General features: G+C 41.8%; 1 protein-coding gene across 1 annotated transcript in view; it reads right to left on the minus strand.

Annotated features, from left to right (window-relative positions):
• The window catches only part of CUBN (cubilin), a 208,766-nt gene that overhangs the window by 64,632 nt on the left and 117,408 nt on the right, over window positions 1-26,726 (minus strand). Inside the window, exons 32-43 of the mRNA XM_065398849.1 lie at window positions 21,954-22,110; window positions 19,520-19,636; window positions 16,945-17,058; window positions 15,584-15,712; window positions 14,819-14,951; window positions 10,107-10,312; window positions 9,433-9,614; window positions 7,362-7,554; window positions 6,387-6,584; window positions 5,920-6,066; window positions 4,639-4,829; window positions 4,156-4,339 (exon numbers count right to left, since the gene is read on the minus strand). Of these exons, the coding sequence (XP_065254921.1) occupies window positions 4,156-4,339; window positions 4,639-4,829; window positions 5,920-6,066; window positions 6,387-6,584; window positions 7,362-7,554; window positions 9,433-9,614; window positions 10,107-10,312; window positions 14,819-14,951; window positions 15,584-15,712; window positions 16,945-17,058; window positions 19,520-19,636; window positions 21,954-22,110 (1,951 nt within the window). The remainder of the gene's footprint in view (window positions 1-4,155; window positions 4,340-4,638; window positions 4,830-5,919; window positions 6,067-6,386; window positions 6,585-7,361; window positions 7,555-9,432; window positions 9,615-10,106; window positions 10,313-14,818; window positions 14,952-15,583; window positions 15,713-16,944; window positions 17,059-19,519; window positions 19,637-21,953; window positions 22,111-26,726) is intronic.

Below are 26,726 nucleotides of genomic sequence, written 5' to 3' on the forward strand. Positions count from 1 at the left end.
GGGTGGGCAAGTGGGGCAATTTGCCCCAGGCCCCACAGGGGCCCCCACGAGAATATAGTATTCTATAGTATCGCAACTTTTTTTATGGAAGGGGCCCCCGAAATTGCTTTGCCCCAGGCTCCCTGAATCCTCTGGGCGGCCCTGTGGGTAGCTCAAAAATTTGTGTCTCTCTCACCAACAGAAATTGGTCCAATAAAAGGTATCACCTCACCCACCTTGTCTCTCTAATATCCTGGGACCAACATGGCTACAACAACACTGTATACAAAACAAGTAAGTCATCCATATACTTAGTCACAGGTTCTTTTCAATGGATTATATTCATTACACAAATAAATATACTCTAATTTTTGCTGTTTAGCGATACTATAGCATATTTAAACCTAGATTTTCTGGCCTGCTTGTTAACCAACAGCCCATTTATTCCATGAAAATTAATACAACGGTCCCCTGACGACTGCACTGACTGACACTCTACTACCACAGTGATCCTAGACTCAGATAAGCATGAAGAGGAAAACCTTATATGCTTTATTTCTGAAGAATTCCTAACATTTGGAAAACTGAAGTTAAGGATTGGATCTTTCGATGCTTTTTGTGAAGCATACTTACTTTCACTTTCCAAAACAATTGAAATGTAAAACTCAAGACAATATGAAATCCAGTGAGAAATGACATTCAAAGCAAACTCAAGAATTTGTTCAGTTTCTTTGTCATACTAAGATACTTTTATTTAGCAGTGTAGTGGGGCGGCTGCCCTACTCCTGGAGAACAGGGGTTAAAACAGCCAAGCTAGGCTGACTGGAGTAGCAGCCACCAAGGACGGCTTTAGGAAGTGCGGGGCCCGATTCGAATAGTTTCGACAGGGCCCCGGTAGGGATGACTCACCCGGCAGCGCTCCGGGTCTTCCGCAGCACTGAACGACCCGCTGCCGAAGTGCCGCCGAAAACCCGGAGCGAGTGAAGGACCCACTGCCGAAGTGCCGCCGAAGACCCGGAGCGCCGCCGGGTGAGTAAAAATTAAAAAGGCGCCTAAGTTAGGCGCTCTTCTTTAGGGCGCGGGGCCTGATTCAGGGGAATCGGCCTAAAGCCGGCCCTGGCAGCCACAGCTGTGGCCAGCTCAATTAGGGCCCAGATGGCCCTGATAAGAGGGTTGTGAGCCGGAAGCTGGAGCAGTCTCTCTAGTGGTAAAGAGGGAAGGACCTCGCTGCCTGAGAGCTCAGGGTACAGAGAACACAGCAGGGCTGGGGAAAGGCCAGAGGAGCTGGGGAGCTCCAGGCTGGCAAATCCCCAGGCTGCGGGCCTTGATAAGAGGCCAAAACAGGTACTGGGGTTGCAGAGGCTGCAGCCTGGGGTTAGGCAGGGGCAGCTGGTCCAACCCCCTTGCCAATGATGAGTGGCCATGACAGACGGCAGTTTGCCCCAGTGAGAGGGGGCTAGATGACGATTGGCAGTAGCCACTGAGGCAAGGTGGGTGTAGAGGGTGGGGGTTCCCCTGGGAGGGGAGACCCAGAGAGTGGGGGTACTGCTGGGGCAGAACCCTGAGGTAAAGGGCACTGGGGTCTGGGAGGGACATGGGGCTGGTGGCAGGCGAGACACCAGCCTGCACAGGGCGCTCCGTATGCTGGAAAAGAGCTAATTCCCAGATGACCAGCAGGAGGCGCTGCGCTGGTGAGTTGTTGTCTCGCTACAAGCAGCTAACAACTTTATGATTAAAATACATTTTAGTAATGCTAATGAATACAGTGATTCAATCCAGGTCTCTAAAGTGAAGCTCTAGAAATATATATGTATATGCTTAGCTCCTACTATGCGTAGAATTTCCAATGGAAGGAGTAGATAGAAAAAGAGGAGTTACAAACTTGAGAGCGAGTGAGCATGCTAGTAGGTTACCTTAGTTCTGTTTAATCAACATCATTTAAATGAGAGCTCCAAATGTCCTAAGACATGTGTTTGCCTGAAATACTTTGGGAACAGCTGAAGGTGCCAGGCGCCTGATTTATACCAGCTGAGGATGTGGCCTGCCACCTCTTCATTCTTTCAAAAATGCCAGTTCCTGCAGGGGGTGTTATTTTCTCAGCTGAGGAGGAAACTTTTATGGAATGTTATCATTTCTGCCAATGCACTGGGTCACATTCATTTCTGCTGTAACTCGCTATTTGCAGTATGTAGCAGGCAGAGGCAAGATTCTAATTTGCCTTCCTTCCCCGTGTTAACTGTCGAAGTCTCCTGCTAACCTGTGTCCAACTTCCCCCGTTTCCCAGATGCAGGTGAGAGATAGCTTCAACCCAACCGCCAGGGAAGCTAGCGATACTACTAATGAAAAGTGTTTTATTAACATAATGTCAGGATTAGAACCCAGGTCTGCTGAGCCTGGAACAGCTGATGTTCCCACAGTGCAACCAGGAGGCCATGCAAGCCAAGGAGCAGTGTGGAGGATAGGCACCACAGGCAGTACTAGCCAAAGAAGCCAGAGTGACAGTACCCTGCAGCTGGGGTTACCACCTTTGAAATGCAAAAAAACCCCAGCACCCACCGTCCCACAAGGCAAGCCTGCTGCAACCTCAACCCCCAGCCACAAGGCAACTCTGCAACTCTCCCCCCACTCCCCACTTCAACGGCCACTTATCTAGACAGATAACACGTATGGATAACATTGATAACAACATTTTCTTACTTAAACTGCATAAGGGGTAACACTGCAGCATCTTTAGCTGGACACAGAAACTTTTAACATTAGATATCCCAGTGCATTGTGATAACAATGCAAATCTTTAGACCCATGTAAAAAAACCTGGCAAATTAAATTATTTTTCTGGCAACTGGCAAATACATAAAAAAACTGGTCAGGTCGATCAAATACTGGCTAGGTAATAACCCTAACTGTGGCCCTCTGATTGGCCATCACCCTATTTAACCCTGGAAGGTAGCCCAGGAAGTTGTCTGGGCAACAACGAAGACTTTGGGCCTGTTGTGACTCCAGACCTCACCTTGTCTCTTGATCTCAGGACTCTGATCCCAGCCTGACTCTGACCTCCTGATTCTAGCCTGGTGCTACCTCTGATCTCTGGTCTCCAACCCCAGCCTGACTTTGACCCTGACTCTTGCTTATTGAACCTGGTTCTAGCGATTCCTCCAACCCCTGCTCACTGACTATCGTCCTTGACATGTGGACTCCAGCCCAGCTGTGATTGCTAGGCCAGACAACCTACACCCTGGTCCCTTACAAATATGTGGAACACTTATGCAGTGAGAACAGAAGTACCTGTGGCACCTTAGAGACTAACAAATTTATTTGAGCATAAGCTTTCGTGGGCTACAGCCCAATTCATTGGATGCATGCAGTGGAAAATACAGTAGGAAGATATATATATACACACACAGAGAACATGAAACAATGGGTTTTACCATACACACTCTAACAAGAGTGATCAGTTAAGGTGAGCTTATGCAGTGGGCATTTCAAATAATTTACACAGAAGGCATTTTTGCCGATATTTGTTTTTTAATCAGATTACAGTCTCTCCATGCTAAGTGCAGTTGTCGCTGTGTTGGTCCCAGGATATTAGAGAGACAAGGTGGGTGAGGTAATATCATTTATTGAACCAACTTCTGTTAGTTAGACAGACAAGCTTTCAAGCCATACAGAGCTCTTCTTCAGGTCTGGGAAAGGTGCTCCAAGTGTCACAGCAAAATGCAAGGTGGAACAGATTGTTTAACATAAAGAGCTTAAATTCATTACTTGGCTAGATACTAAAAATCATGGACTGAACAGAGACAATGGATTTATGGCTTATTACAGCAATTGAATCCACTAACCCCCTCTTCTTGTCCTATCACTGCAGAGGTGTTAGCGGGCCACTCTGCCTTAAATGCTCGCTTACACTATGTGCTAACTACTTATGCTAAACAATCCGTTTCACTTGCATTTTGCTGTGACACTGGAGCACCTTCCCCAGACCTGAAGAAGAGCTCTGTGTGATTCAAAAGCTTGTCTCTCTCACCAAAAGACGTGGGTCCAATAAAAGATATTACCTCACCCACCTTGTCTCTTCAGATTAAGTCACTTATTATAAGAACCATGCTTCTGAAAGAACAAATTTTAAGGGTTTTTTTCTACTAATTTTCAAAACTTGTGTTGGATTTTGACACTCACCCAGACTCTTAGCCTCATACTTCAGTTTGAACCCGTGGCCCGCATGACTGCTGTCAGAAATGAAGTGGACAAACAGCTGATTGTCTGTAGTGTACATGGTAGAAAAAGAGCTGCTACCACAAAACCGCCCATTCCTTCCAATGGTCCCCAAAGGCGGGGCAGAGTCATCCAGTCCATTTTTAAGCTAGAAGGAAATTGTTAAGGTTGTTCAAGCATACAGCTATAAACCTTAAGGAATGCTCTAGCAGATATAAGAACAAACCCAAACAACAATCTTGAAAAAAGCATTTTCCCCTTTAATTTACTGTACCAGTAAATCAGCATCTCTAAATAAAGCTTTGAAAGATAGCAAGACAATTCTAAATGATTTTTTTTTCACTTTCCTGTTGTTAATAATACCACAACATATAGGAGCCCTAGTCATGGGCCAGTATGTCCTGTTTCTGGAAACCAAGTGACAACACCCACAGCTGATCAGCTCACCTCCACATAGTCCCCATGGCTGCAAGAAGCATCCTCGCTCTGAACTTCGAAGGGTTGTTCAAAATGGACAACGACAACAAACCCACTGGTAACCAATACATGCCAGGAACAATTGAGATTGGGAGCATAGGCCTGAGGATAGTTGGGGGATGTGATCACTCCCCTGTTGGCATGCAAATAGCCACCACAACCTGAATGAAGGGAAATGAGATAGGGAAGAAAAAGTCATCTTAAATTATTACAAAAATGTCTTCAAAATCAATGTGATTGTTAAGCCAAATGCTGAACAGCTGTGTGGGATGTGCATTAGTGAACATCCTGAATAATCTGCCCACTTCCAGGCCACATGCAAGTCTGCTAGTAGACTGTCCAGGTTGTATACTGACACACAACAAACAAACCTGGCTTTTTAGTATGGCAGACAAATGAGTAATGCACTGTGCTTGATGCATGTGGGGAAGGGAGGCATAGGTGTCTTTATGCCACCTTTCCTCATGCGTTCCTCTCAGCACCAATCCTGGGGGCTGCTGTACACTAAACTGGCCCCCAGCACAGGTTGTAAGTTGGAGCAACCTCAAGGCTGTCCACTCAAGACCCTGACATGCCCCTCCCTGCTCCTGCCCCCCTTGGAATGCACTCTACAGCAGTCTGTGTGTTTGGGGAGTGGGGCGGTCAGAACTGCTCACAAGCATCTGGCTGCAGCAGAGGATTTCCATATGAAAGGAGAATCCTCAACTGCTGCCATGAGGCATCTTTGTCCTTGTGGGGCCTTAAAAGGGTCCAAGGACCTGGCCCTGTATCTATTTTGTGTGTGTGCTTGGATTCATTTATTTGCATCTCCAAGTTGGCGGTTCCCTTCCCTTTCATTCTCCACTTCCCCATCTCTCAACAATTGCAGTTTGTTTTTTAGCTAGCACCAGCCTTCACATTTTCTGAGTATATTTTGCAATTCTTAACCACAATTCTTAACTGTTGTAATATTTCTTCATGCACTTGTACATTTTCCAGGCTACAATATTTGTTTTTCAGGACAAAGGTGAATTTCAGATCTGAGGAGTGTTTCGTAACAGCAGAACTCTGGACAAGGGACAAAGTTTACCTTAAGAACATGTGTTTTTGGAATATGTGAACAGATGCTTCATGCAATTACTTGGATAGATTGCTGACAGTTATGTCAGGTAGCTATGCTAAAAATGTAGGCTATAACTACTTCCTTCCTTATTCAGCTTTCAGCGGCAAGGCAGATTAAAGATAAAATTGAAAAAAAAACCCACAACTTACTTTTGTGATAAGAAGCATTAAACCCAGCACCAGTGACACTTGCATCTGTAGTGAACTGAATGAACAAGGCCTCTCCAGAAGATCTTATTGGCCCAGGTGCGTCTCGACCACATATGGTGGCCAGCACTGGGGCAAGGTTATTGTCTCCTAAGGTTAAAAGAGGAAATGTCAGTATTAAAAATACCAGAAGTCTTAATTTTTTAACAGTATTTCAGTCAAAGTTGTTCACACATTTTTCTGGACCATCACCATCTTGTGTTGCTTGTTGCTTGATATTAGCCTGCACATAGCTTCAGCACAGAAGAATATTCATTTTGGAACAGGTTCCTGTGACTGATAAACTGAAGCAAAATTTGATCTTTCGGATGTATTTATTTATTTTAAGTACACACACAGTAGACAAGGATTTTTATATTCTGGGGCTCTCTGTGTATTTCACACTGTCAGATGGTACCAAGATTTCTCACCATCTCTGATGACAAGTTTGTCGTAGTTGCATGAACTATGAGATTCTATATCTAGGGCCAGGATGTTGAACTCCACAGTGGATTCTGGAGCTCTGATAAGCCAGGTACAGTCAGCAAAATTTCTGTAGTTGCTGGGCCAGCCTGGTGAGAAGAGGAATGAAGGGGTTTCTCCAGTCACGGCAACACCACCACATACACCTGCCGTGCAAAAAGAAATAAACATTAAAAATCTTCTTTTATAAAATTAAAATTGTTTCTTCTTTATCATCTAATTGACAGTCCCTCACTGAACACAGTATGAAAACTACAATGGTGCTATATGTCAATACAATGTTAAAGTATTTCTGCAAGCACTCTCAGGTGTTGGTTTGAAAATAGGAACCATATCCAGCGCCCAAGTCAATCTTAACTTTGTCCTGTTTAACTTTCTCAGATACAATAAATAGATTCATGTTCTCATTTCTTACAATAAGTATATATCTCACACAAGAGATATATATTCATATTGAACTTCTTTTCCTTTGCTTATAGGATATTTTGGATTAAACATGTCCTGTATGTCCCTGAAGGTCTGTGTAGAGTTGAATCTCAGGGCTTCTAAATGGCATCACATGAGCTTGTTAGTCATCTTCCTTATGCAAGTGACAAATCCTCCAAGAATGTTATTTCAAGGAGGATACTTTTTCCATGTAGGCATGCAAAATATTTGTCCCTCCTAAAATGCCAGAAAGGGCTTGAGAATCCTTAACCCCTCCAACGAAGCCTGAGCTTCACTTTTAAAACAACGTAAAAAAAACTGCATTTGAGAGAGGTACAACAATACAAATCAACAAAAATAATAATGATCAGTAACAATGGTAACACAGGTCTCCCCTGCATTACACCAGGCACCCTTTAATGGGAACAGGATTTAGTGCCTCGCCAATGTTATCACTCTTAACAAACTAACCAATAGTGCCATTTTCAGAGACAAACCTCTAGCAATGGTGTACATAGTGGCTGGAGAAGCTTCCATTGCATACCAGTCCAAAAGGAAACCCTTTCCATTCACAGAAGAATCAGACTGGAACTGGACTGTGATAGAACTGCCGGAGGAGATGAACGATGAAGGGACAATACCACAGTATGTGGCGATAAGACGGAAATGAGTGCTGGGCCCATCGTAGATCTATAAGGAGAAAGAGAGAGCGGAGCAGCAATGGTATTTTTCTGTCCCTACCATATCCAGCAAAGTAATGGCAAATCACTGTTACTATGGTTTTAATTTTGAGTGTTTGGGGCCAGTTAAGGCTGACAGTAGTGAAAATGAAACCAGTGAAGTGTAGGCAATGTCACTGCAAAGTTCTTGGTGCTGGCACCATTGTAAACTGGACTCCTGAGGAGAATATTCCCATCTTCAAATAAATGAGACAGAACTGAAGCTTCAGCCCCCTAATTCCATTCTAGATAATAAAAAATATTGGTAAAAGCCCTTCTGTTTCACCTGCTACATATGGTGCTTCCCCACCAGAAGGATCAGTACTGAAGCCATCAAACTCAACTCATTGCCCATTACAGACTGTTCTTCCAACACATTAACTGGCTTTTCATCTGAAAAACACCACTGGTGTATTATTGTTCTTTGCTGAGGAAGAAATAATAAATGCATTCTTCAGGAAATTTCTTTAGATCCCCGTAAATATTTTAAGTAGCACTTTGTAAGCCAAAAATCTCAATGTGTTCAAGATGCTTTTGTGTTACTAGCAGTCAGAACCAACTCGTAACCCCAAAGTGAACACAAGACTGAGAAGACTGGAAAGAAGATTCAAAATATTAAAGTATGGCTCAGCTCCTCAGCCGGTGTAAATTATCATAGCTTGAAGCCAATGGAGTTATGCTGATTTATACCTGCTGAATATCTAGCTCAGTGATTTGAGCATGAGGAATTTGTTAGGCTCAATGGACAGAAAGAAAAAAAAATCCAGGTTGTTAAAATATGAGACAAGATGGAAGGAAGAGAAGTAACATGTGCGTGTTAGTGAACTACTTGCAAATGTCTGGTTATAAAAGGGAATTAAATCAAAGGCCAATCATAGGATCAACAATCATAGATAGAAAAACAAATTCTGAAAAAGAGTCATACTAATATAAGTTGAGAGAGAGAATCAAAGCAGAGAAATGATAAACAGGATGCATGCTAGTATGTTACTGTTGTTACTAGGCTTTAGTTTGCACTGTGTTTCATACTGTTTTTAAATATGAAAGCTAAATTCATACCTCATTGGAATCACACCATGGCCGCATTTGGCCCTGATAGCCTGAAAAGAGGCTAAAGTCCAGATTGTGACTTGGACCACAAAACCATGCAGAGGAGAAAGGGGGAGTACCAACTGGCCAATTCAGCTGAGCAGATAGCAGGTCATGTCGTAACTTGCTACTGGTATAGGCCAGCAACAAATTATTAATCCTCCAGAGCAAAGAAGAAGCAGGAGCTTGTTCAAGGCTGTGCCAAAAGGCACAATCTAGCCCTATCATATGATCCTTCCCATTGACTGTGGCCAACATTTTTTTCAAACTGAGGCCAGGCTACTATAAACACTTACACACATGTGTAAAAATAAATACATGTATACATGTTTCCAGGATCAGGGCCTTAAGTTCCTAAAGTTACGTATTTAAATCCACATTTAGGCATTTACATAAAGGTGGCTAGATTTTCGGAGGTGTTGAGTAGATAAATACAACTCCTACTCTTTTCAGTTGGAACTGTAAGCACACAGCATTTCTGAAGCTCCTGAATTTGAAAATGTTAGGTTGTGCCTTTGTTAACTTTTATTTGTCAGCCTATAAAATGTTTTAAATGCCCAGCTGGGCAATATCTGATATTGCCTACTAGTGAGCAAACGTGCATGTAACACTATCTAGAGCCAGTAATTATTCAAAAGGAATGAGGGAAAGCAAATGGCCTAAACTGGACCTTTGAAAACACTTCCCAAGCCTCACTTCACCTGCTTTATTCATTATTTCTAAGACAATTTATAAAAAGAATCTACCAAAGTGACCTCACCTTTAACTTGTCATAAGAGCAATGGTTATGATCTTCAATGTCCATCTGCAGGATCCGACTGTGGATAACATGAGAAGCATTGACACTTATCTTCCACTGGTAATTGGAGTTGTGAGGGTAGTTTCTGGGCCACAATGGAGAAGCAATTTGCCCACTATTTCCCACAATATCATTCCCAAATACTGAAAAACAAGAGGGAGCCTACTAATGATAATGTTTCTCATAACAACTTAATTTTAAAGAGTAAACTTGACAATTGGGTCAAGGAAGGCCCATGGATGGAAAATGACTTGGCCAGGGTCAGCCAGCAGGCCAGTGGCAGAGCCAGGAATAGAGCCCAGGTATCCTGAGTCCCAGTCCTGTGCTCTATCTACTAGGCAACACTGCCTCTCTATAATTTTATTTCTAATTCTGACATCCAAAATATACTTATATAAAATGTAGTCAGGCATACAAGAGCTCAGTGCAGTCATGTTACAGATAGGGCAGGTATTCAATAACATTTTGTGCACATTCATTTTAAAATATTTTGGGTGAAAACCTGGCCCCGTTAAAATCAGTCAGAATTTTGCCAGGATAACATCCTTTATTTTTAAATATACCATTTTCCCCTTATTCTTGGAAGTGCTCTGAAAAATGGTAATTTATTTTTCAGTGAAATAATATTTACTTACAGTGAGCAAAAGTGGCCCTAAAGCCAACATCACTGCCTGAGCCATCGGAGACAAATTTGACCCACAAGATGTGCCCAATGATGGATGTGTAATTCAAATGTAAGGAGTCCCCACAGTATCGTCCCACCATCTCGCCTGTGTCATTCCCTTTGCGAATCTCCAGATAATCCTTCGTGCAGCCTTCACTATTTTCCAGGTGGAATGTTCTGTTTGAGTTGCAGAAAGCAGAAACATTAAGATTATTGTACATGTATTATAGAAACACACTGCAGAATCTGCCATACTAGATCAGACCATTCATCCAACTATAATCTGATGTCCTTCCCTCCAGCAATGGACAATACTAACACTAAAAAAGAAGCAAAAAACCCCCCCAACCAACCAAACAACAAAACCCTTCCATAATCCATAATACATCTAGTCAATTTTGCAATGCTGCACACAGTGGAAAAATTCCTTCCTCACCCCATATATCTTTAGTTTGCATAGCTAAGGTTTCATCTCTTAAAGAGTTTTTTGGTTCTCAAAAGAAGTGCAAGGTATTTGACATGCCCATGTTACATATAGTAGATTTTTTGTATAGTGTTGAGGTTACATTTAAAGTCATATTGGATGTATAGAATAGTGAAACATATGAGACTCAAAACTATACTTACATCACTGTGTATCAATTTGTGCCCACCTTCATCTACCTGTCGATTTCCAATGCACTCTCTGAGGATGAAGCAATTTCAAAAGGCCAAATACTTACTTGAAGTTTATCTAACATTATGAAATCTTATCTCCTCTTCTCCGTACCTTCTCCATCTTTTTTTACCTTTAGGACTTCAAATATGCCAAAGCCCCACCCTACTCCCTCCATTTTCTGCAATCCACTTCACTTTGAATACTTTTATCACTTTCTGTCTTTTGTCTGCTAAGCATGAGGTCAGTTGAACTCTGAGGCTTTCACATCATCATTGTGCAGTGTACGTCAATAATAGGGATTATCTGGAGCAGTGCTTTGCAACCTGTGGTCCGCAGACCCCTAGGGGTCCACAGACCACATCTAAGATTTCCAATGGGGTCTGCACCTCCATTTGAAATTGTTGAGGGGTCCTCAAAGGAAAAAAGGTTGAAACTCACTGGTCTGGAGGGTGTAAGATTGAGAATCGAGTGACCAAGTATTTGCTGGGCTCTGTATGTAGAGGAGGACTCATAAGCAGAAGATCCATTGCAGGCTGCAAGGGCGTGAGAGGCTGTGACCAAAAGCACCCCTGTATTCTCACCCTACCACTACTGTAATAACCTTCGTACAAAATGTGCCTTGTGAGGTATAATTTGAAAACTAATAACTCACTGGTCAATATAATGGTGAAATGGATGTAGCAACATTGTAAGTAAAGTTATAAAGTCCCCCTGTATGATGTTAGTAGCACATGTTCAAAACCAGACAGTCCTGCCTAGGCAAAAGTTGTTAAATAGGCCTGTCCTAAAAATGGGAATGTATGTTTACCTCAGTTTACATATAAGTAGTAAACAGGGCCAGCAAAACAGCAGGGGCAGCAGATGGCAGGAAACAGAACAATTTGCATTTTAGCAAACACAAGTGGGGGAAGGAAGAGCATGGAACTTCCTTCATTACCAGACTCCATGTTGCTTTCCTCACGTCAAAGTTTCACTGTACTACAAAAGAAAGGGGCACAATCCCCCAAGTTCTCTCTCTGTCACCTAAGAAGTGAAAGGCACCAGCACCACTGGGCCTATGGGAGAGATCCTGACCAAGGAAAGGGTCGGTCACCATCTTGCTGGAAGACTGTGGGTGAGAAAGGCCATCTTAAACGAAGCCTTGAACCAAAACTAGCTGGATTAAGTTTTAGACTTTTAGATGCATGTTTTTATTTTTATTTGCTGGTAACCATTTCTAACTTTCTCTCTTATATCTGAATTCACTTCAAATCCTCTCTGCTTCCATTAATAAACTTGTTCTATTTTTAATCTAAACCAATCCAGTGCCGTGTTTAAACTGATAACTTCAGTTAAAGTAACAAACTGTTAAATATTTACCCATTACAGGGGCAACAAACCTCAATATCTGAGCAGTCCAGGAGAGGGTTGGGCAGTGCAGAAAACACATTTTTTGGAAAATCTGGGGTTGGGGTCACCCTGAACGTAGTAACCAAGGCTGGTGGAAGGCAAAGTGGAGCTGTGGGGCTGTAGACAGGCTGCTGGGATCAGAGCTGCTGAACCAGGCTGTCTAGTACACAGCCACTCAGGGTGTGCCCTGCATGCTGGTAAGCTGGTTGTGAACAGCCCCGGCTGGGATCTACAATAGTAAAGCACTGTGAGGTACCTAAGGTTATGTGGCAGGCAGTGACACAACCCCTCACTGGTCTGGATTCCACCTTGGAATGTGACAGCAGCCTACTGGGAACGGCCAGGAGATCAGGGGAAGTCAAGTAGAGGTTGCATGGGCCAGAGGATCTTGGTGGAAGTGGTGAGGAGTTGCTTTTTAGAACTAGAGCTGTGGAATGTGTTTGCCCCATACCAGGCAAAACTGGAATGAGAATAGGTGAACATACCTCCCAAGAAAGCACAGCTAGCTCTCCTAATGAGAGCCTGGGCCTGCTGTGGGAATGGGGCCTATGGCAAGGGATGTGGGGAATCTGGGTGGATTCCTGACTAAGCCTACTGGGCTTGTATAATTTTGCTTTGAGTTTCAACTTGTGTCCCCAGGTTTGTGTGAATCTCAACCTCAAATAAAGTCAAGGGCTGTGCTGCACAACAAAACAAAACAAACAAACAAAAAGACAAGGAGGTTCAACCAAATGTATGTGATTGTTAATAACTCCCATTAAAACTGAACCAAACCCTTTGAAAGAGATTTTACATTGGTGCAAAAAGGATGAGCAGGTTCAGTCTGTTTTTTAAATTACTCTGTTCATAGATCCCTAATTACTGCACCAACTGATTGGAATGCTAGATGGAAGCTAAAATATCACCGCATTTCTTATTGAGTTATGTTGAATCAACCCAATAGCCTTTTCAAAAGCCAGTCATGAATATAACAATAAGGATCCCAGAAAGTGCCTTCTACAACTAATGCACAAATATCTCTGCTTTCAAATTCCGGTCACCCATCCTCCCCTTCCTTCAGGCCTGAATATATCCATATGTCTCCAGTGTACAGACCCACTATGAAACAGTTCCAACTACCCATATGGATACACTTTGGATTAATTTAGAGCAAACCCTCAACTTGCAAGACAGGCAATTTTGTAAGACCAATATAAAGAAGATGAATACCTCATGGCAAAGAAACTTTATAAAATCCCAGTATTCAACTAACTAAAATAAATATCTCATTGCTATAGACTGCCCCAAAATCTCCTAGCATTTCTTGATTTGGCCTTTTGGTTACATGAAACTAACGAACAGGGTTTACATCCACTGAGGATTACACGTTATAATTGTATGTGTATTGCACTAAGTGTATCTGCTTCACACTATACACTTGTTTTGGTTAAGAAAGTTGCTATTTGTTATTGTTTTTAGCAATTAACTTGAAAAATGTTTCTCAGATTACAGTGCTTTCACCCCATTTCTCAGAGGAAGAATTTATAACAGTGTGTCCATTTTTGTGTGCTAGCAAAGCAATGTTTCCATGATAACTACATCATATACAATAAGTATATTTCTGGGCGTGTGTTACTTATACACTAATTAACCGCAAATTTAAATTCTAGTGTTGCTTTTCTTTTCCAACTGACCTGCTCTGTCAAGGGTCAGTGTTCTGTTTCTTGGCACCAAACAATGTTTAATGCCACGAAATAGACAAGCTTAGAAATCAACATCATGGGCAAAGAGTGGCATAACTGCATCTTGTTAAAGTAATCTGGATTGTTCTCTGGATCATACATAAATTTCTGGTCTCATATCTTCTAAGGAAAGTACTTTGACAGGAAGGAAGGTCAGGGCCGGCTCCAGGGTTTTTGCCGCCCCAAGCGGTGCAAAAAAAAAAAAAAAAAGCCGCAATCGCGATCTGCGGTGGCAATTCGGCGGGAGGTCCTTCGCTCCGAGCGGGAGTGAGGGACCATCCGCCGAATTGCCGCTGAATAGTTGGACATGCCGCCCCTCTCCGGAGCGGCCGCCCCAAGCACCTGCTTGGCAAGCTGGTGCCTGGAGCCGGCCCTGAGGAAGGTGTACTCCTAGCAAGACTCACTTTGTTCTTGCTTTATCTCCATCTTTGTGATTTGACATAGCTGCAGAAGTAAATCTGAGGCCTTTAATTCAACATGAAACCAATTATAGCAACCTATTAAGAATATGGACACTTTATACTATTCAGATATGCAGTAGTATGAGATACCTGCCAATAATCAAAAAAGAATTGAAAAGGTTTTCATTTGCAAAAGGGTCCATAAAGACAAAAGATGCAGTGATGCTGAATTTCCTCTTGTTCGTGAGGAACTCTTTAGCACCCCCATGATACTCTCCGACAATGCACCATCTAGTTATATAATATTGTATAATGCTCCTAATATAAATGATGACCAATAAGGGAAAAAACTGACTGTAAGCTCCCTATGGCCACTGCTGTGTTCTCTTTCTAAGTTATTTTGGACACACTGCTACAGTTTTACATGCTGGTAATTACATTTCCTACTAAACACAGTGCTTCCTTCCTGCAGCTCCATTAAAAGGCTGAACAATAACCCTTGGAACGGATTTACATGAAAGACAGCTGAAGCCGGTTGCCAGGGGAGCTGACAATCTTCCAGATACATTCAGTGTTCAAAGGATAAGATTCAGGATAGTTAGGGCTGTTGAAGGCTCCTCTGTCCATGTGGAAGGTACCGCCACAGGCTGAAATGAGAAAGACAGAACAGAGACTGAAGACTACATGGAAAAAATACCTCGGGCAAAAGTGGGCTAACTCGCTAACTCAGAGGGAAAAAACGTTGAAACAGCAATGGATATCCCTTTCTCCCCGTTTGTTAAGTTCTTGGCATCAGTAGACAGAGCACTGGTTTAAGATCCCCAGAAGGAAATCCCAGCTTCAGGAATCAAATCCTTAAACATGCCAAATCCAGCAAGGCACAGAGCTGGCTACTGATGACTTACAGATAAAAAGAAAGGGCCCAGCTAGCAGAGGGAGTGAAAGTGCTGGGAAATTTGAGTTTTGTCCAAGATTTGATCCCTCTATCCTTGGGATGGCAGGAGCTGGAAGCACACTGAGGCAGCAGCTTTCTCCATCCGTAGGTGGAAAAGGCGCTTTGTGGCTCACACTGGGCAAGTTCCGTAGATAGCTATGTACCACCCTCTTTGGCCAAAAAAGAGGGTCAAGGCAATATGGGAATTTGAGTGTGGTGTTGTTAGGGAACTAAATAATAGAAAGGGGAATCTGGGAGGGCTTCTTCAAAAAAATCTATTGTTTAGGTTAGGTTATTGAAGCTTTTCTACCAGCTTCAGTATGGGGGCTTGCAAAATCAACTTACATGACAATGATGCAGCACAGGTAGCATGGAAGCCTCTGGCAGTTCTGGCATTATTGGATACAAAATTTACAACAAAGGCATTGCTGAAAGAAGTGACAGGTTGTGGCATAACAGTGCCACAGTAACGGCCTGAAAATCAACAGCAACAGAAGGGAAGTGAAATGTTATGCAGGGAGTATAAACACTGGCCTAGTTATCTAGTGCAAAACTAACACTCAGATGCTAACACTTATATGAGCTACTATTAAAACAGTCTTTTGTTTGTGGTTTACGATCCTTGGTGAAAGCTCCCTGATTATGTAACCTAGTAATGGTGTAAAATAGGAAAATATTTGGAGATACCAGCAACCTAAAGACTCACTTACTCCAAGAGAATACATATGGTGAATGTGATGTTACAGGGCTTCAGTGTGGAATGGGCACATGAACAGTGTTCAAACAGGAAGGCCTCAGACAGCCAGAGGCTGGCAGTGTCCATGGTGGCCTGGTCTAAGGGAAGGAGCTATGTGAAGGTTAGGGGATAAGAGACAACAGATCAAATTCTGCTCTGAGTAATGTCTCTGTAAATCAGGAGTAATCCCACTGCAGTCAAGGAAGTTGCATCAAGATAATACTAGTGTATGTGGGAGGAGAATCAAGCCCAAAGGGACAAATCTGTTCTCAGTTACTCTAATGTAAATCTAAGGCAACTTCATGGCTGCCAATGGAGTTACTCCAGATTTACACCAATGTAACTGTGAGCAAAGGGCTAGACCGTGGCCTTGCACAATAAAACCTTACTGGAGGGGAGGGGAATCTCTTCTTGGTTTTATATCACGGATATCCCCCCACATTGTTCCACTGGGGGAGGGGGAAATGTTTGTCCCCTCTCCCTCTCAGTGCAATAGGCCCCAGGACACTCCTCCAAAGACTGAGACTCACTGGCGATCCTGGAGGGCATTCCGTCCACACTGAGGAGTTAGCATCCAGCAGTTTCAATACAGCGACACTGTCAGAGACCACCCCTGCCACAGGGACCCCCTTACAGGGAAGATCGAACCATGGAGAAGATCATTTGTATCATTCTATTGTTTGTACTGTATAAATTCCTGTATGGCACCCTCAGTGCTTTGATGGAGATAAACTCTAAGCTCTTCAGTGCAGCGGTTGTCTACCCTGTGTTTAGACAGCACCTAGCCCAATGGGGCCCCATTTTCCAACCCCAGTCTTCTATGATAAACATTAATAATTAATAATGAAATTATCTAACTATATAAATATTATTCAATCTTGAATCTCACTCAGCTCATCACAGCTTTGAATTTGAACATAAATAGTTGTTTTAAAATGATCTAGAGAGACAAGAAAAAAGGCTACAGTACCTTGAAGAGGAGCCTCATAGTTATCCCCTTCCAAAATCTCGACAAAGTCCTTGGTACAGTTACGTCTGTCGCCGTCAATATCAAAGTCAGTGAATGACAGCGTAATGTGGTTGACTGTTAACAGCAAAGAATAAAAACTTAAGGGAAGGTTTTGCATTTCACATATAAATAATTACCTAGGCGTACAGAGTGGATTTTTATTTTTATTTTCATTGGCGACAATGGATAGCAAAAGCTTAAGTGTCAGTTTTCTCTCCCTATGTCAATCAGTGAACTAAACTGGTGTCTGTTTATTAATCATGAAGTATAAAATCAGAGATAGCTTGTTTATTGTTACATAGAGTGAGTATAATGGAGGTACTTATGCTTATTGTAAAAATACTGTTAAATCTTTCAGGATTTCGTGACACTGTATTGGACAGCACTCTCTAGTGCAATCTGCTTCAGATTTAATTACTAAAGATTTAATACTTACAAACAGATTTTTTTTAACAACCTAACAACTTTGTAATTATATGTTGAATGATACCCAATACAAGACAATTCTGCAGATATTTTAAAATATCTCATTTCTGCTCTGATAAGCCCATGAAGTCCTGTCCCTTGTGATCTATAGTATAGAACGCTATGAAATTCAAACAGGCTTTGCCCTGCTCCAGGCTCACAATTAGCTGGATCTTGCATCACTTTTCAAAACATTCCATATGTATCAAGCTGACTGGTCAAAGGGCCATTCATTAGCACCTTCCGCTATGCTCATGTGAAATTGGATTTTCCATACTGTGATGCTTTAGGCTATACGATGAAAAGGAGGACTTGGCCCTCAGGATTTTTTGACTGTCATACTGCTTTTTGTTTGTTCATTATGGCCACTTTCTTCCATAATTGCTGAGGAAGATGAGAATAGCAGCTTGCCTCACAACTAGTACCTGATAATAATTGTTCCTAATCTAGGAGTGTTCTTATGTCTTGAACAGGTCAGAGAGAGAGGCCTGTGATTTAAATAATGGGAAGATATATGTGGGAGCACTATGAACCACATTTGGAGTCCTAGTACAAGTGGGGCAACTCCATTAATTACAATGGTTCCACCCACACATACTGAATTTGGTACATCCATTTTTTTTTTCTAACCAGGCTAGGAATAGTGAGCTATAGGGAAGTGAAATCACAGACAGAAGGGTTGCATTTAGCAGGGTACGACTGACTGGCACTCAGTGGTATAGTCTCTGCTGTTCTGTTCTCCCTTTTAGTGTACCAGTAGAATCAATCAATTACAGCTATCAAAGCTGGTCCTCAGGGTATAAAATTAAAAGTAAATCACAGTGGGTGGTGAAAGTAGGTGACTTGTTGACCCTTTCAGTACAAATAGAACAAGAGGACCCTGCTGTTTCCTGCCAATGGCTAAATCCATTTTTGATATCCACGTACTGGCGACATGATTCTAACACTATGTGAACTGCATAATGAAGCCAGATATACCTGTAATATATGGAGGACTCTCCATGATACATGGAGGAATTCTCTGATTCTCATTTATACTAGTTATATACCAGTGTAATTTATTGGCTCAGAAGAGTTACTCCTGATATGCACCAATGTATGTGGGAGAAGAATTGGGTCTACAGTCTCCCCCATTGGACAAATAGCATTCTAGAGAAAGATGCCTTTGAAGATTTTGCACTTTGTAGATCAGAGATAGTTTTGAATGACTTCTTTTTTCTTGGATTTCCATCAGAGTCAATGTTTTTATACCCTATCTCCTTTTATTTTTCTCTGTCTAATTTACTAATGTGTGCGTTGGCAGATAGATTTTCATTTTATAACCCCTCTGTCCAGATGACTCAGAATGTTTTCTAAAATTCTCCGTTTGGGCTGAAGTGTTCCATGGTTTGTGATAATATCAGGTGAGCATCAGAGGTATATTGGCCACCATGAAAAGTAAATATTTACCTACAATTACTGCACAGTGTTATCTGGGATACCATAATATTTCCCTATTCTTTATATTGGGAAATGGCCCATTCTAACAGATAATATTGGGTGAGTGTTGGCAAATTTTGTCTTATTAATCACAACCATTGTAAACCTATGTCTACAATTAGGAAAATCTGAGGACATACCTATGCATATATGATTTATGTTCTCCTATTTCTGTTTTTTTTTTGTTCTCCCATTTCTGCTTTAGTTTAAACTTCTTATTAAAATAGCTCCCTCCCTCTCCATGCCAAAAAGACAGTGACCAGATACCAGCGCTTCTCATATGAGTCCATAGGTTGTCTCATAACTGCTCTGGCTGCATATCATATTCAGCTACACAGCCTACAATTCAGCCCTCGGGTCTCATAAATCTGCCAAGATAACAAAGTTGTAAATTGTTTTTTGTTCTGTTTTTCATTAAACCCTAAATCTTTTTACAGCAAAATTTAGTTTCTGGCAGATTAAGAGATCTTCTCCAACCTACTAGGAGGCAGGATTTCCTAGAGAAGAAAGGGAGGAATTTTGCATTGTTACCACAGCAGAGATGAGGACATTAGTCATCCAGCAAGTTTCCCACAGAGATGTTTTCACTTACATGGCTCCTGGGCCCGAATAATCCAGCTGCAGTTCTGATTGTCTGGATACTTGGCAGGATACAGAGGAGAGGAAATTGCTGTACCAACTGAATCTGTCTCTATGAGGCTTCCGCATGCTTTAGAATAAAACACACACACACAGAGCATATATATAATGCACACCTTCGACAACTCCAGTGAGCTAGGGAGTGATAAAACGGATGCATCAGAACCTAGCATGCTCTTGTTGACTCTTTCAGGGACTGAAAATTAAAATCTCCGAAGCATTTAACAAATAACTTGTCAAAAAGGGCCAATGGACTGGATCCTCAGCAGCAGCCACCCTTGTGTTCCCCCAATCATGGGGACCCTCTAATGTAAGTCAGAGCAAGTAGAAGGCTGCTCTTATCTAAGCCAGCTGCTAACAACCCCTAAGGGCCATTCTGGGAGCCATGCATGGTCAGGGTTTAGGGGAAGCCCCAGTCATACCCCCATTTCCCTGTTCATATGCCTAGGTTGGCAGCTGGAAGGAAGAATGGTATAGGAATTACTCTAATAGCTCCGTGCTGCCCAAGGATCCCCTGGCACTTGCAGGCCCCTCTCGTCTGGATCCTCTTGGGTGGCTGGATCAACTGGGCCTGTGCTGTAGGAGTGAATCTTGTGCATGTGCATAAACATATGGACTGAGTTCTTTATGCTGTGCCCTGCCCTAAAATGCCTTTCCAGACCTTGCTGCTGAGAGCCTGCAGAATCACCGATCTGTGGGTTTGGGACAGAGCCAGGATTGGGCCTGATAAATTCCATCCCTCGCTCCCTATGGTGATGTCTACGAGCAGCACCATGCCAGAATGTATCTTTTCAGGGGAGTTCCAAGGAGCACTGAGAAATACTGCAGAGTTTGGCTCGCTTTCAGCGCTCTGTCTAGTACAGGAGCACTATTTGTTCTGAGGGTGAAAACCTCCCATTGAAGGCAATAGCAAAATTCCCATTGACTGCAGTGCAGCCAGGTTTTCCCCTGGAGTGTTTCAAGTCCTAATCTCAAATATTCCTCAAAAGATTACTGAATTATCAGTCATTGGACATGTTTGTGTTTGTATGACTAGTCCGCATCCTACCACCAAAAAAGTTCTGTCCTTTTTAAAAACAAAAAGTGTATGCATCACAATATGGTATTTTATTACATGTTCACAAAAGAGTGGGAAATGCAATGTTATTTGCCAAATACTTTCTCAGTAATATTGTTTAACAATACAGAGGCCTGGGAATATGGGACAAAATTTGGATGATATTGAAGAGCTGGTGTGGTTATCAAGTGATGAACAATTTAATGTGCTAATAAATCGTTATGTTCTGCAAAAAAAAGTATCATCAATTACAAGCTGTACGTTATTACTAGAATGAACTGTATAATAAATCTTTTAATAATAATTTTATACGATGTATCTTATTTTTAACAGTATTATTTTTTCCCTGCACTGCACAGAACCGTATCAAGAGGGGTAGCCGTGTTAGTCTGGATCTGTAAAAAGCAACAAAGAGTCTTGTGGCACCTTTAAGACTAACAGATGTATTGGAGCATAAGCTTTCGTGGGTGAATACCCACTGCGTCTGACGAAGTGGGTATTCACCCACGAAAGCTTATGCTCCAATACATCTGACGAAGTGGGTATTCACCCACGAAAGCTTATCTCCAATACATCTGTTAGTCTTAAAGGTGCCACAAGACTCTCTGTTGCTTTGCACAGAACAGTATTCTCTGGGAGAAGGATGCACTGAATGACTTAATAGGTCTTCTCCTTCTCTAATTTCTAAGGGAGAAGTATAGATTGCAAAATTTTATAAAGGTTTTCCTTAATGATAAAAAAGAGAAATGTTATCAATATGCTGAACAAATACAGGGTGAGATTCTGTGTTACTCTAAGAGGTATAGCAGAGAACTTGCAGCTCAGGGGACTCTAAATCACCTTTGCATGTGTTGTTCTGGGGACTGGAGAGGCCCCCTCCGTATAATTCATACAGCCCTGGGGGCCTGTCTAAATTATGACAGCCTCCTTGCACTGCCCTATGAGCTACAGCCCTACTCTTGACACACCCTCTACACCAGAGCTTGCAATGGGGTCTTTAGAAACCAAACTTGCAGATGTCTCTCCAATACCTATGCAAGGGGAATCCTCCCCCCCATCCACAACTAGGACTTTTAGGGTTCCTTTATGCTGCTCTGGCCCTTGTACCTGGTGTAAAGGTGGCAGAGCAGGTGTACGGATCTCACCTGAAATCAAAATATTTTAGTTTGAACCATTCTCAAATAAAAAGTATCTCATCAATGCCCCCTTAAAGCCACATGACATATGTAGAGACATCGACACTGGATATAAGTTGTCCTAAGAGATTGCACCTAGTAAAAGAGGAATTTGTGATCAGCAGAAAGGGTATTTATGTCATTGAGGAACTTGCCTTCTGTAAAGTGGGCGCTGAAACCCCTGTGCTGGTTGCTGCTGTTGGAACGTAATCGGATGAACACGACATTCTGGGTGGATGTGATGGGACTGGGATGCTGGGCACCACACAGTTTTTCAAGAAGTGGGGCTTCACTGTCTGGGCCATCAAACACCTGTATAAAGCAGCAATGTGTGGAAGGAATAATTAGAACTTCAGCTCAATACATGTATCCATTTCCCACCCAGTGTTCACTGCATTAGGCTTTTTGGCAAATGTTTATTTATGCACATACAGTTTTGGTCTTTTGGAAATTGATCTTAGTTTTAAAATCCTTCTGTCTATCAGCTACAGTACAGTAGGCTCTGTGCTCATGAAGAGAATCCTCTAGCACATTTACCTCTAAGGGCTCAGTCAGGAAAAACATTAAACTGCAAAAAGTGGGAATTGGCAATAGCTGTCCTAAAAATCACTGAGTTCTGTCATTCAAGATTTGTTATGCAACTGAAGAAATTCACCAGCCTTATGGCAAAACTGTCCAAATCTATTATCCCCAAAGCAAAACTGTACTCATCAGAGCTAAGGCACCTGGTTTTACAGGCAGCAGAATACAAGAAATAGTCCCAATAGTCTCTAAAATGTTGTCTAACATTTTTATAAAATAGTTATTTTTCTGTACCATATGAATTATCTGCAGAATATATCACACTTACAAGTCTGGTGGGCTTCCCCAAGGAGTGTTGATAAAACTTTCATATCATATCACACTAGCTATCATATGTTCCATATATTTCAATCTCTATACAAAACTCATATTGTTATGGAAGCAACCCAGGAGCGATGCGAACCCACTGGTGAACCCACTTCTAAGTAAAGCAACCATTCCAGACTCAGGCAGAACCCTGGGTCCACAAAACAGTGGCAAATGACCCAATTTTACTGTATATATGTTTAATACCCTCCCCCTCTCCGTTATTCTTTCCTCCTTATGGCTCTAATCCCAAGTAATTTTTACTCAATCAAAACCTAAGTTTGGCCTCAATAAGGACCTCAGGATTTGGTCTTAAATGTATGTAACTTCCACTAGCATCAGTGAGAGCTATGAGCGTGTACATAAGGATAAGAAACCTCAGCCAGAGTTTTCAAATGTAGGTCCCTAAAGTTAGGCAACTAAATTCTTATTTTCATGCTTTACTGTGGATTTTGGTGCCTAGCTTAGACACTCCAATTTGGAAATGTACTTAGAGAAGGGGAGAGAAGAGAGGGACAGGGAATGTTCAAGACCTCAGCACCAATTGTGAGGGAGGTGCAATAACACACATTGAATATACAATAGATTTAGCTGAATCAACCAGGTGGACTATTTCAAAACAATTTCCAAAAGTGTAACTCTGCCCTTGGTGCGCATGCATGCAACACAGCATGCATAAATCATCGTGCACCAATAAAAAGGAAGCAAGCAAGCAGGAAGAAAGATGGTTTTGCAAGACATCACTTTTAGTTTCACCACAAGCACTTTTCTTCTTTTTTTAATGCGAGTTGGAGAGAGATTTTTTTTTCTTCCAGTTTGCGGTCTGCCAAATCAGGAGGCAAGAGACAACAGAGGCTTGACTTTAACTCTAGACCAATTGGTTTCTAGCTGACACTGAATCAGAATGTAAAAAAAATTAAAAAAGAGAAACCACAAAGGAAAACATTGGCTACTGTCACTGTGTGTCCCACCCACAACAGCTCTTGGAGATCGAGCAAGCATGATTAAGAGAGGCAGTCCCACTCTGGCTGCTGGCATTGGCTACGTCATTTAGAACCCTGTGTGTATGGTGGGAGTGGTGCTGATATTTGAATTTATCAGCATAATCTCATGACTTGGGGAGGAAGGATGATCTAGTGGGTAGGATACTGGCCTGGGACACAGGGGAGTTGGGTTCAATTCCTGGATCAATCACAAACTTTCTATGTGACCCTAGTCAAGTCATTTAATATAGCCTGTGCCTCAGCTTCCCATCTGTAAAATGGAGAAAATATTTCCCTCGCTCACAGGATGTTGTGAGGATAAAATCCATTAATGATTGTGAGAAGTTCAGCTATTATGATGATAAAGGCCAGATAAGTAAGTATGTAGAAAGAATCAGATGACACCACATGGCTAAAAGAGATTTGCCCATTTCAAATATCTGCTGTGCAATCTATGAGGTTCTTTAGAAATGCATAGCAACACTGTGCTACAACTGAAAAATAAAACCTTTCTCCTGATACTATAGCACACAATTTAATTTTCCAGCCTCCAATGACAGAAGGTACCTTCTTAAAAAAATAACGAAAACCAGTATTTTCAAAAGATCAACATGCTGAGATGAGCAACAGAGGACAAGCTCCCTGTTTAATCCATCCACACACACTACTTATCTGACACTGTTTTCATGAATAAAACATTTGCCTCCTGGCTCATCCCGTTGGCCGGCTCTGTGGGGCCCTGGGAGAGAGTATTAAATGTACTATAATGTTTAGACAAATAAGTAGCTGGTAAAGAGGGCCATGATAACCTTCCATTCCACCTTTTCTTATTTTCTGGTTTCCAGACAGAGTCCGATCCTTAATATACAATATGAAATGTTGAATGATTCTTTCTCCGCACCTGTGTTCTGTACATTTCTCTACTTAAATCAAGCTGCATGGAGTTAAAAACTGTAGAATGTTAATAGAAACAGTGACTAACCAAGTGACCCTGAGCAATTAAGTCACCTCCCATCTCTATACAGTAGCAATTAGATTTTATCGACCATTGGAGCTGAGGCCAGCTATTACATTCCCAGACTGGAGAGAGAGGGCCAAAACTTCAGTTAGCTTAAATCAGCATAGTTTTTGGCTTCATTGGGGTTATGCTGATTTATAACAGCTAAGGATCTGGCCCCTAAAATGTAATCCCATCCCATCTCCTAGAACGGACCTTGAAAGGTCATTGAGTCCAGCCCCCCTGCCTTTACTAGCAGGACCAAGTACTGATTTTGCTCCAGCTCCCTAAGTGGCCCCCCCTCAGGGATTGAACTCATAACCCTGAGTTTAACAGGCCAATGCTCAAACCACTGAGCTATCCCTCCCCCCTAGACTATTACTAGGCTGCTGCAAGGGGAGATTTTTATAGATGAGTCAAGTAGGAGACTAATATTTTGTACCAGTGGCTCGTTAGAATAAAGAGGACTCTCTGCTGATAATTCTATGAGAGGAGTAGAGAGTCGTACATGTGCTTCCTAAATCAATTATATTTGCTGCTTGCAGAGGGCTTTCTTGAAGATAGTAAGGTCCCCTTCTTCAGAAACCTAGCAATGAATTCTGTTCCTCACATCTTGTTAAAATTATGATCCAAGTATTAACCCAACATAAATAACACTGAGATATATATTTCTTTGAAGTTACAGCAACTAAAGATTCAGCAGCAGCAGCAGCAGCAGCAAATATATATTTTCTGACCACACTGTTATTTATTACCTTTAACTGTTTTGTAAGGCACATTTTGATACTGAGGATGGAATGGAACGTAAACCACAGTTTTAAGACACTATGTCATGTAATGCATGAGTTCCTCCATCACTTTTGAAAGTTAACTGGTAAATATACAAGAACTGAGATTCCCTAATGCATCTTGCTAGCTGCAGTAGTAAAGGAAGATTATTCATCTGTTCAAGGGACTTTTAATCAAATCCAAATCTCCTTTCACATTGAGCACAGTAGTGCTGTGCTTCTCTTTTCCTCTATACATAATAAGCATGACTAAATGACTCATTGCCTTCTTGTTGCAATGAGAGTGGCCATGACATTTGTAAAAGCACATGATAGAAAGAGAGCGAGCATCTTCAGTCTTTTTAGCCACATTTTTAAAATCTCACTTCTGGCTACTTTCCCTATGAAAGTCTACTTTTCCACCACCTGGAATTGTTTGAATATGCATCACCATTGCATGTCTCTGAAAATTACATTTCTTTATTACTGTTTACTGCTTTTTACACTGGAACAGGGGAAAAACCTAATGTATTTAATACAAATCTCTGCAGAGACAAAACTGTTTCTCCCCACCCTTTAAAGTTCCTCTCACTTCGAGCATAGTTTTCTGAGCTATGCCTTACTATTCTCTTCAAATACTTGCAACAATTTTTGGCTTACGATCATACTGTAGCTTCACATTTGATGCCTGTTAAACACGAGGTCGTATTATGCAGGAATTATCACACCCTTTGTTGTTTTATTTCTATGTTTTCCTTTCAAAGAAACAAATAACTGAGTTAATTACAAAACAGAGCACTGGTGCAATGTGAAGAGAACTGAATTGCTTATTAATTATTTGCAATACAGTAGGGGCCCCATTGTGCTAAGACCTGTACATATCCATAGTAAAATTCAGTCTCCTGCCCCAGGATCTTACTAAGTTAAACAAGAAGGAGGAAAGGGTGGAGAAAGGAAGTATTATTATCCTCATTTTGCAGATGGGGAACTGAAGCACAAGCAGGGTAAGCAACTGGGCCAAGTACACACGTGAAGTTTGTGGGGGAGCAGAAAATGGTATGCGACTCTCCTGAGTCACAGTGAGTCCTTAACAACCAGGCATCCCTCTTCCCTCACAAAACAACTGTGCAACTGAAAACCTTGTATGAAAAGATGCCCTGTGATGTGTTTTCCATTGAAACATGTCTCTAGAAATCTAAAAGCGTTAGGAAGAATCCCCCCAAAGAATTGTTCTTGTTGGCCTTGATGTTACAAATGGTGCTTCAGCTACACATGCAGTCTCAGATCATGTGG

The sequence above is a fragment of the Emys orbicularis genome, chromosome 2, assembly GCF_028017835.1.
Source record: "Emys orbicularis isolate rEmyOrb1 chromosome 2, rEmyOrb1.hap1, whole genome shotgun sequence".
In the NCBI taxonomy this organism is placed as follows: domain Eukaryota; kingdom Metazoa; phylum Chordata; order Testudines; family Emydidae; genus Emys; species Emys orbicularis.